Source organism: Apteryx rowi, unplaced genomic scaffold (assembly GCF_003343035.1).
Source record: "Apteryx rowi isolate R43461 unplaced genomic scaffold, aptRow1 scaffold_1308, whole genome shotgun sequence".
Taxonomy (NCBI): domain Eukaryota; kingdom Metazoa; phylum Chordata; class Aves; order Apterygiformes; family Apterygidae; genus Apteryx; species Apteryx rowi.
This window is the reverse complement of record NW_020447540.1, coordinates 8,122-19,812: the sequence shown is the minus strand read 5'-3', so window position 1 is coordinate 19,812 and position 11,691 is coordinate 8,122. Positions and strand designations below refer to the sequence as shown.

Genomic DNA, 11,691 nt, shown 5'->3' with positions numbered 1-11,691 from the left:
GGGGCGGCCTCCCCGCCAGCCTCCAAAATGGCGGCGCCCGGCGGGCACTTCCCTGCCAGGAGACAAAATGGCGGCGCGGGGTCGGGGTGGGGGAGCAAGGGCCGAGGCCCGGCGGCCGCTGTGTCACCTCTCGGGTCCCCGTGGCACGCTGGCCCCTGCCCACCGTGGCAACGGCCACCGCGTCACCCCCGGGGCAGGAACAGTGAGGCAACACCAGGGACACACCTCCCCAGACAAGGCCCCACTGGCACCAACATGGTTGTTGTCACCTTGGCAACAGTCCATTCCACAGGCCACCCCGGCCCTGGGGCCATCGCCATCACTGGCCCTCAGGGCCTGTCCCCACAGCCATCGCTGGCCCTTGTGACCACTGTCAGCCCCTGGGGCCCGTCCCCGCGGCCATTACTGGCCACCATAACCCCTGCTAGTTCCTGCATCCCACAGCCATTTCCGGGCCCATAGCCTGTCCCTGTGGCCATCGGGGCCATCGCCAGCCCCCAGGCCCCGTCCCCGCGGCCATTGCCGGCCCCCTCGGCGCCCCCAGAGAGACACACAGAGCCAGGGAGGCAGCGCGGCGAGCGCGGGAGGTGAAGTCAAGCGAATGGTTATTTATTCTAAAAATGGAAGCTATCGCCTACATTTGCCAGAGCCCGAAGGGAAGGTACAGGTGTAAACAACCACACAGTTACATGTTCAATGGCAAAACCCTTTTACTGGCCACTGCGAAACGCTTACAGTTCGTAAAAACACGGACAGCCTCCGCGGGGCTCCCCCACGCTCGCCCTCTACAGCAACTAAGACATACAATCATGAAACACTAAACAGGTCTAGAACAGGCTGCAGTTCCTCAGTTACCATTTAATAAGATTTTTTTTTAAGGTTTTTTTTTATTTAACAAAAAAAATGTGCAGAAAAAAGACACCTACCGAAGTCGCTAAGATCTCTTGGTCTGACAGACAACGCTGTGGCAGTTCTAGTTTATCCCCAGAAAAAACTTTTTTTTTATTTCATTTTTGTTTTATTTAAAAAGGACTATATAGCTTCAAAAGTTATTTCTGTTAACTGTGACAGCCCCCCCGCCCCTCCCTCCCCGCCGCCTCCCGAAGTGGTTCCCGCGCTCGGCACCGGAGAGGCTGGGGCCGCTCCCGCCGGACAGCGCAGCCCCACCGCGGGTTAAAAAAAAAAAAACACCAAGCATCGGACCCCCCCCTCCCCGGCGACCGCGCAGCTCCCGTTCTGCCTCTCCCCTGCCCCGGGGGCCCCCCGCAGTCCCCACCTCAAGAGTCGTTTGTCACTAGTGGCCTGAAGCGTTGAAAATACCGGTTTGCTTTGTTATAAAAACGGTCACACACTCGCACACGTCCAGACACACGCAGCGGCCGGAGGCAGGCGAGCCCCAGCGTGCCCCGCGGCAGCGCCCGGGAGGGAGGTGGGGGCATGGGGACACTGGAGCCAGGGGATGATTAAAAAAAAATAAAAAGAAAAAAGAAAAAAAAGAGACCCAATTTAAAAGCAAAAATTAAAAGTGTTTGAATTTCAAACAGTGAATCACACGAGGAGTGGGGGGAGAAGGTGGGGGGTGAAGGTGGGGAGTCTCCAGGCCCCGAGGGAGCAGGACCGGTGCCCAGCCGAAACCTGGGAACGACACCCTTCCGCTTCCCACGGGGGGGCCGCCGCTCCCTGGGAAATGGGCCATGCTCCGTGGGGAGAGGGGTGAAAAGCAAACTGAAGCCAAAGAGACCGACACTAAGGATCCTCAGATCCTCACTGGAGGAAAGGCACCTCCCTCCCGCCCGGGTTAACCCCCTGCCTGTCACTGCCATGCTGGTGCACACGGACGCCCTGCGAAGCGGCTGCCCTCCCCCCCCCCCCCCAGAGCCCCCCCACAGCTTTTTAGCGCCAGAGCACCCGAAGCTGAGGGGTCACAATCTCCTTCAGCTCCCCACGTAGGTCCCCTCCGCCCCAGGATCAGACAGTGTCAGAAATTCAACACTACATCCCCACCCCCCGCAGCGACGGGGAGGGCACGATGCGCACACACACTCACCCACTTCAGGCCAGTTCGCTATCACACTCAGTCGCCTTCCTGTGTTTCCTATATACACGCTCTAGCAGTTTATCAAAACCCCGGGGCACATGGAGAAGTGTGCCCACTTCGTACAGTATAAAATTGTCACTATTCTCAGCACTATCTCCTCACAGGTGAAGGTTACACACTGCACGGGTCGCCTATATACACATGACGCTCTAATGAAGAAAAGATCCTGCAGAAACCCTGAGAAATGTTCCTTCTCTTCCACTAAAGAGGACAGACAACTATACAGAGATGATTCAGCACCTGGCCTAGCCAGCCGGCCTTGGAGGGACCCACTGTCTCACCAACGCGGTCAGCTTCGGCCAGGGAAGAACGAGAATTTAGGGACTGGCAAACCAAATTCCTGCGCTTCCTTCTGCCAAAAAAAGAAACAAACAACAAAAAGACGAGGTCCCAATTCCACTTACAAGCTTTCAGGGAAATTTAATAGCAAGTGGGAGGGTGAAGCAAGCTGTGCAGCTTAAACTGCAGCTTCTGGCCCAGCACATTACATCCTGCAACCTCTCCAGGACAAGCCAAACACAGGGACATCCAATCCTTGGATTTTGCTGAGGCGGAAACAATCTCTTCTCCACCCAAGTCTGATCAGAGCCCCCCAAAAAACACACATGCACACACACGCGCACGCCACCCCTCACCCCAAAGACAGATCGGCAAAGGATTACCTGGAAGGAAATTAGATGTTGCAAGTGAAGGATTAGAGTCAACAGTTAATATCGCCTGCCCACCCCAGCGCAGCCCACCCCCCCGGGACACCGGTCCCTCCATCCTCGCTCGTCTGCACCTCCCCGGTTCTTACATGTTCAGTTCCCATCATTGAGCGCGTCTTGCAAACCCTGCTCCTCCCTGTCCGGCTGCCAGTCCAGCTGCTCTAGGATGTTGTTAAAGGGTACGTAGTTCTCCTGCCCAATCACAGGGTACAGGACACGCAGCGCTAAGTGCTGCTCTCTCTGCGCAAACATTTTGATTACAAATATCTAACTAGGTTTGAAATGTTTTATAGAATAAGACAATATTCTTTTCAACAAACTTTAAAAAAAAATTTACAGTTTCTTTTTTTTCCTCCCCCCTCCCCCCACCGCTGCTCTCCCCCCAACAGCCCTGTTTCCATTGGTTGTGTTTTGGGAAGTGGCAGACACCTCCACAAGATTCAGCTGCTTGGCTGAAGGGTGCAGACGGCTGGGATTTCACCGGTACCCTTGGTATCCATAGTAGTTCCTGTAGTATCGGTCTCTGTCTTGGTAGTAGTTCTGCCACTAGAAGGAGAGAGAAGCAGGGAGTGATTAACAGGGTGCTCTGTTGGAAGGAAAAAAACAACACAACATGCAGTGCTAGCACTGCGCATCCGCCACCTCTCTCCTCAGTGTCCTAGAGCCAGGAGCCCTGCCCTGGCCCTCCTGCTAGCAGCCGCTAGCGCAAGGAGTGCGGCAAGCGGTCAGGCTTGCTGCTGGTGCAAGACAAGGGACAGGAACCACACAATCCCCAGGAAGGAACAACCACGGCACAAGGCGGTGGCAAGGCACGCCAACAAACTAGGCAAGGGGCTGCACTTAGAGCCATTACCTCCCGGTTGTACTGCCTGTAGTAATCTCGGTATCTGTTGTACTCATAGTCACGTCCGTAGAATCTGTCGTAGTCCCCTCTGTATCGGTCATAGAAGTTGCGGTAGCCCTACAAAGACAGGAGCGGTCACCAGCGCGCAGAGAACACACGCTGCCTAAGAGCCGAGCCCCGGGCGGGCAGAGACGGAGGGGACATCGCACTGCACAGTGCTTTGCTTTGAGTGACAAAGTCCCTCCCATGCTGACCTAAGAACCAGACCTGCCATGAGCCAGGCATCCCGAGAGCTGGCTCTTCCCTGTGGAGCAGAGTTCACAGGCATTTACGGACCCAGATTCCCCTTCCCAGCCTGCCCTCTGGTTTAGTGCGAAGTTGGCCAAGGGACCCACGCGCCTGGCATAAAAAACAGGGCTTTGCACTCACTCCTCGATTTCCAGGCTGTCCCCAGTACTGCTGCTGTCCGTAGACTCGATTGTCGTAACCTCGACGCTGCCCACCAACTGGAAAAGAAAACAGGCCAAGCGTCAGAGTGCTGCCCGGCACAAACGCCAGCCAGCGCTGGCACAGCTTCCAAGCGGTCTGGTGACCCTGCAGCCCCCCAGAGGCAGACGCTGGCAAGCAAGCGGCAAGGGCAGAGATCGGAAGAGCAGACTCCTGCACACAAACGGATAGCGCTAGACCAAGGCTGCATCCCGCCTGCAAAGCTACAAGATGCAGGGAACCCCAGCAGCAAGTCATTTATTTCAACGGCTCTCTAGGAAAAGGAGAGAGCAGCACCTGCAAAGGAGGAGCACAGCATGGGAGCACCAGCTGGTACTAAGAGAAGGAACATATTAATGGAACAGCTCCATATGGGAAAGAGGTGGTGAGCACAACTGATGCTACAACTAGACACTACTTTGTGTGGGTACAGACCTAAAGGAAGTAAAAGTAAGGCTAAGTCGGCTCGTCAGGGAGAATTACCAACGAAGAACAGAAGAACCGCGGGGTGATCCTTAAGCATGAAAGGGAAGGGACGCTGGGACAGGATTCAAATCCAACTAATGCAGTGGGCAAAGCCATCTCCAAGCAGCAAGACACAGAACAGAGGCAAGTGTTTGCATCAGGTGGCAGCAGCTGAAAAGACTAACCCACACACAAACCACGGAGGACATAAGGGCCCAAGAGAAAGGGAAAACTGGAGTGGGAGGAGGGAGAGTGCTGCCAGCTGGTGGCACAGAGCCCACACCTAGAGGCTCAGTCCTCCTCTCCGGTGCCAGCAAGGAGGAAGATCCCAATAAGGGACCGTGCCAAAAGCAGCCACAGTAACCCCAAACCAGGCGGCCGCCCTCCCGGTGCCACAGAGCCTCACCATAGCCCTGGCCGCGGTTGCGGTTCTGGCGGTTACGCTTGTTGCGGTTATTGCGACGGTTTGCCCGTTTCTCAGAAGGGGGGAGCAGTTTTCTGGCCTCCTCCTTGTATTTGGTGACCAGAGGCTGGGCCTCCTCCTTTGTGAGCTCTCCATAGATGACTTCGTCTAAGTAGTCGTTCTTCTCTGGCAGAGAGTAGTTAGCTGCAGTGAAATTGAAAAGAGAAAGTCCTTGATGCAACAGCTGCTTTCCTCCGTTTCCCACACAAAGCCCATGCCCAAGCCCAATTGCTTTTGCTGCTGCTGAGCCCGAGGGCAGAGCTAGCCGGTTTCGCAGGTATGTCCCCAGAGGTGTCCACAAGCCCACCTTTCATTTCCAGCATCACTGACTCAGGGACATCCTCCCCTTCAGCCTCTTTCCTCAGCTCCAGCCTCTTCTTCCAGTCTTCTTCGTTGGGAACAATCACAACCACCTTGCGGGAGAAACCTTTGAAGGCAAGCAGCTTCCGTCGCTGCCCAGAGTTGTACACGTTACACTGACAGAAGGAAAGAAACGGGTTTTAGCAATACAAGGCCTGGTGACGGACCCAGGCGGGGGCCGCCTCCGCATGTCCCCCCACACAAAGACCGCATCTGTGGCTAGCCTCTGGCAGGGCTGGTCACACAGTCCCCGGGGGCTGCGAGAATACCTGGTCAAGAATGAAGTTTCTTTTGGCTCTGGGAGCAATCTGAACCAGCTTGCTAAGGCACTGAGCAGCTTGCTGGATTAACAGGTCTCTGCTCTTGGCATCCATCTCTTCAACCTCTGGGCCTTTCGTCTGCCACAAAGAAAAGCAGAGATGAATCAGTGAGAGATGCTTCAAAAAAAAAAAAAAACACCGCACGCTCCCCCTTCACTAGCTCCAGAACCCCCAGGAAGGTCTGTCCAGCGCTGTTCCTGCAGGGAGGCCATTCAGAGCAGAACTGCTGCTCTGCCTCCTGCTTTCTCCCTTCCCAGCTTGGAGGGTGAAACCTGCAGCCTGAGGTCCCTGACAACTTTAAAAGCGGAGGGAAACCCCCCCCCCCCCCTTTTGGCTCTCAAAGACAAGGAGCCCAGCCTGGGGCCTTTGCTACAGCACCAGGCAGTCAGATGCACTTCCAAACAGGGCTCGGTTAGGCAGCCACTGCTTTCTCAATGCCCAGCCAGGCTGCCCCATTCTGGGGGGGTCCTAGGGGCGGCAAGCGCTTACTCTCATTTGGTGTAGAACAGTCTCTGTTCCCAAGATGTTGTATCGCTTCTCTCGGTTCTCCTCAGTGTGTTTTTGTGCCCACTGGGTCTTCCCTGACCCCGGCAGCCCAACCATCAGCAACACCTTAGGGAAAATAACAGCCAGAGGTGAGATGAGAGGCAGAGCAGCTCCGTGGAGCAGCCAGCCCGCGAGACTGTGAAGCATGGCCACAGGCCAGGCACGCTGCTGGGCAGACGTGCGGCATCACAGCCCAACCCAGGCTGCAGAACCTGCCGAGGGGCTCTGCAAGTATTCCTGCCAGGCAGCGGGGCAGAAAGCAGTGCCTTACCTCGCACTCCTCTGTCGTTTTGGGGGGAAGCGGGGTGCGCACTCGGTCCTCGACTGGGACAGCGTGAATGAACATGTAATCCTCAGGAACGGGGAAGAAGGGCTCTTCCTTCTGACCGAAGTTCAGTTCGACCACGCAGTTTTTGCACAGCACATGGGGCAGGAGGGCTCTGTCAGCAAGGGATTCCTTGCTGATCTGAAAGGCCAACCCCACATCTTCCCCGTTCTTGGAGAAAGACAGCTCCACCAGCTCTTCGTTCTCGAAGTTCTACATAGCAAAGAACATAAGGCATTTGTCGCTGGAGAGCCCTTGCAGTCTCCTCCTGCACCCTCTCTCCATCGGGGTTTTCCATCAGCTATTTCCTTGTTACATTTCCTTTCCTTTCCCTCTCCCCTAGATATCCACCCCCATTTTCATCTACTGCACTTACAGCAAAGCAGCCAATCACATCATTCTCCCCAAAGGGTTGGCCAAACTCCTCAAACTGCCCATTTTCGGCCTTCAGGCCTCGTCCATCGTAGCCATAAGAAAACTCATCCTCCCCTATGAGAGGACAGCAGGTGTTAGACACAGGTCTCCACACGCTACAAGAGCAGTACAGAGCTGTTCACGGACCCGTGCTTTGCAGCTTTGTGATGTCTCTAAGCTTACAAGTGATGTGACAAGAAAGAGAGCTCCATTACCCAGCTGTGAGTGAGAGAAGTCCACAGACCATCCAACGCGAAAGAGGGGGACCTCTGTACTGCCCTCCTTCATGGGGAGGTACTGCGTCACCTGTGGAGACCAGAAAGGAGTTGGTCAGTTGATCGGCTGCAGAGGGGAAAGTCAGGATACAGCCTAAAGGACACATTTCAGCTGTTACCATCAGACACTAACGCAGCTTTCTAAACCTGTTCCGTAGGAAATCAGCTGGGTGGAGAGTTTAGTACAGAGGACGGACCACGTAAGGATGACAAGCATCCAAACTGCAAGTAGAGAGGTCATATAGTCTTGCAAAGTGCCAGAAGGGAGCAGTCACATATCATTTTCCCCCTAGATTTAGGACAGGACTCTTGTAACCCCCTCCAAGATACAGGGAGGACCTGTGTCAACAACCCCAATACTTTACACCTAGAATTTGTTCTCCTCACATATGCGCACACTCAAAGAGCAGCACAATTCAGGCCACATAGGCCATGTTAAGTCTGGCTCCGGACTTCCACAGACACAGATACGATGCTACCCTTGACTGCAAGCAGATTGGTTGTTTCCAGGAGTCTCTTTTTACCCTGTATTTTCACTCTTCCCTCATCTCCATGCTGCCAATACCAAGTATTCTCGTTTCCCAATTTGCAGCAGCTTCAAACACACCACCTCACAGACTGAAACCCCACCAGGCGCCAGAGGTACAAGAGAACTTCTATCCCAGTGACCAATCTCTACCACAGGCAGTCACCCCACCTTCGCCTCGAAGCAGACTCTCCCCTTGGTCACTCCATGAGTGCTCCTTGCTCCAGACCAAAGGGAAGGGAATTTCTCAAAGAAGAGAGGCTGTCCCCCGTAGCGATCTTTGCTGGCTTTAAAGTGGAGGTCAGAAGTATCTGTCAAAGAAGAGATCAGTTTAGACTAAACCACTGTCATCCAACCCACTGAAAGGGCATCATAGTCAAGCAGCATGGATCACAACCTACATACATCCAGAGGGAAGCCAACTAGTCCATTTTTGAACTTTCCTAATCAGTTAATATTGTTCTCTGTTACAGCTATTGGCTGGCTTTGAGGACAACACAATGCTATTCTACAGACACTACATTTGTCCATCCGCCCCAAAGCATGCCTTGGGTTACCCCAAAGAACACTAGCAATTTAACACGGAGCAGCAGAACAGTTTCACACAAACTCAGTCCTCTGGTGGCTTGTAGCAACAGCAGAAGCATACGCTCTCAGCCACTGTGACAACCATTTCCTCCGAGTTGCACCATTTATAAATACATCCCAACTTGATATGAGTAAATTCAGGTCTATGTTCCATGTACATACATGTGTCCAGGATGACAACAGTTTCATCATCTTCTCCTTCTCTCGGTTCTTCTTCTGGCGGTGGGGGAGACTTGGACCTGTACAATTAGAAGAAGGAAAAACAAAAAAGTGAGATGGTGCACGCAGAACAGAGCACAAAGAATACAGTCAACAGCAGACTGTAAAAAAAGACCTGTTGCCTTCAAACAGCAAACCCACCTCTGTCACATCCCCATATTTCTGGCAGGTTTATTTAACCAAGCCATCAGATCAAATAAGCCAATTATCATCTGGAACAGAATCTGGACTTCCAAAGAGAAAAGGGCAAAGGATTTGCCTTCTACTCACCGACTGTTGTAAGCCTCCTCTCGGAATTCATAATAAGCACGTCCATGCTCATCTTTTTCATCGCGTTGTCTCTTAACTCCTCTTCGCTCTCCGTCAGAGCCTGCTGGTTTTGACTTGTCATCTTCATCCGCTGGGAGAGGCAAAAAAGCATCAGCATCTTTTACTGACTCAAAGTGGCAAGATCTACAGAATTCATCATCAAAGTCCCGTAACTTCCACCTGTCTCACACACCCCCTTCTTGGAGTGAAACACATCTGCAAAGCACCAGTGCCTTGAAGCTTCCGTAAAGATTAATTATTCCACTTTAAGAAGGGGTTGAAGTAAGGTCTTCAACTTAAGTGACCGATATGCTAAAATCGGCACAGCCAAGAGTTTGTAACACAGACTCTTCGCTGTGCACCCATGACACTTCAGTTGAATTGTCTCTGCCATTCTCCTCTCTACAATCATTTTCCCTTTTGTTCATGAGGATCTTCCACAACACAACTTGGAAGAACTCCACATTTCAAAAGTAGAATGTAATGCTGTATAAACTAACCCTGCCAGGGGTATCCAGGAGCAGATGAACCTGAAACCCTCCGTAACTTTATTTTAAAGCTAGTTAGCCTTGAAGGCAACAGCTGTTCCAGTATCTCCAATCAATAATGCAGATACATGCTAGAAAGCATTAATATTCTTCGAAGAAAATAATTTTGCATTTAGATTTTCACCAAACATGACAAAACTTGGGTTCAACGTCCACTAGTTAAATAATAACAGTGAAGCCAAAACCACTAGCAGGGCAAAGAACTAATTAAGTGCTCAACAGCAATATTCCATGCTTCTCTTGTAAGCCCTGAACCAGCAGATAAAAGCAAAGTCTCTCAATTTTAGCATTATTTGACAAATACAAGAGAATATCATCATCTAACTTGCAATTATATGTGCAGGTTCTACACTTTCCTTCTTTTCCAAGGCCTGGAAGCAGGAAACTTTCAGTTCTGGAACTAGTGGTATTTCAACAAGTACTTTTGCTTTAGCCTCAGTAAAATCAATGGGCACACAGCAGCAAAAGAAATCATGCCTGCAAGCCAGCTTTGCAGCCACACATGCATGTTTTCTAAAAACAAAAACAACAAAACCCAAAAGCCCCCCAAATTAAAAAAAAATCCCCTGTTGTAACAATACCAGCTATCTTCTCGAAAGGGAGTTTGTTTTTTTAGTAAGTCATAAAAACAAAACAGTCATAAAAGGAAGCCAGATTACGCCACACTTTCTAAGCAAGTACTTTCATTTACCATTTGCATTTGACATTTCATGACTTCCTAACGACCAAAATAGAGGGAAGCAATTATAATAAATTATTTTTTTGTAAACAAGCATCTCCAGCAAACTTCAGGCGTAACTTTTTACTGCTTATCGTTAGAAGCAATTTTTTTTCCAAACAGCAATGACCTGTTTGCTGCAAATATCTGAGAACAGTTTATGAGCGTTTTCCCTCGTAATACCTCTCAACTCGGCATCACGTAAGACGAACTGTTTCCTATTTTCATTCTGACTCACTGAAACTAGCAACTCACTCAGAGGAGGGAGTTGCACTGGCACCTAGAAGTGTTTTCAGTTTCAACACTGATCTCTTTATTTTACGGTTTCTAAGCGACACAATAAAGAGCAAAGCCACAAAGCCTTGGGAATCACCTGGGGCCATGGCACATTTAACAGATTCTCAGCGACGGCCCCCCAAACCAGCCTGCATCCGGGGGGGGGGGGGAAGGGCTCTGGAGACATCCATGGGGGAAAGGAACTCAGGCTGGAAACAACCCCCACGCACCGGGGTGGGTGCAAGCTTTGGGGGGCAAAGCTGCCTTAGTGGGCACCGTATACAAGACATAAAGGTAAAACTAGTTGAACCCACAACTCGTGTGGGTACACAAGCAAAACAAAGCGGATCCTGACCACGTATGGGGAACTTGCAGACTAGAAACAAGTTAGGCCTCCGAAACATTCAGGGCATCTAGACTAGACTGAAGGATGCGTGCAGACCTAGGTGCGTGTAGGGGATAGGGGGGCTTATACAGGCAATACATAAGATTTAGTGTGAGGCCCAGAGGGAGAAAACAGAAATATAACACGCGAGAAGGCGCAAGGCTGCGCTAACACGGTGCAAGAATGCACAGAGCGTGTGGAAGTCAGACTTGGTACGAGGGTCATGCAAGAGGTCCTCCACGCACAGGACCCAGGAAAGCGAGGCGGAGAGACGCGACAAAGACAACCCACGGATTGGACAGAGGCCCTGGACACCCAGGCCAGGCAGCAGGTCAGAGACATGAGCGCAGGCAGGAGGGGGCCTGGCCATGCGGGCACAGGGGAGGCAGAGACCAGGCGGAGGAGGGCAGGCAAGGGGGGGCCCTGAGAGGAAAAAGGCAGAAATCGGATAAAGTGGCGCAGAAAGGAGGGTCCCGGGCTGGGGTCCCGCCCGGGGGCGCGGAGGAGGGTCCTCACCGGCCTGCGCGCCTTCCTCCTTGGCCTCTGCGGCCGCGGCCTCGTCGCCGCTGGGCCCTTCCTCCTGCGGCCTCTCGGCGCCGTTCACGCCGCTGCCCTCGGGGCCTTCGGGCTCGGGCTCGGGCTCCGCCTCGGGCTGCTCCTGGGGCTGCGGCTGCTCCGCCGCCACGGCCGCCGCCGCCGCCTCCTCCTCCTCCTCTTCCTCCTCCTCTGGGGGGCCGGACTGGGCCGCCTCCGCCTCGTCGGGGGCCGCCGCCGCCGCCGCTCCCGCCGCCGCCGCCGCCGCCTCCTCCTCGTCAGCCA

The 11,691-nt window shown here is 52.9% G+C and overlaps 1 protein-coding gene across 1 annotated transcript; it reads right to left on the bottom strand.

Moving 5' to 3' along the window:
* Positions 1–2,492: 2,492 nt before the first annotated feature.
* HNRNPUL2 (heterogeneous nuclear ribonucleoprotein U like 2) lies at positions 2,493–11,653 on the bottom strand (the record flags this gene model as incomplete). The annotated part of the gene is made up of 14 exons (XM_026056343.1): positions 2,493–3,351; positions 3,659–3,766; positions 4,079–4,155; positions 5,007–5,207; positions 5,371–5,539; positions 5,693–5,821; positions 6,233–6,355; positions 6,561–6,827; positions 6,991–7,103; positions 7,244–7,334; positions 8,001–8,140; positions 8,580–8,656; positions 8,907–9,036; positions 11,389–11,653. Coding segments are annotated over 14 exons (1,959 nt in total), but the record flags the coding sequence as incomplete, so codon positions are not given.
* Positions 11,654–11,691: the final 38 nt, after the last annotated feature.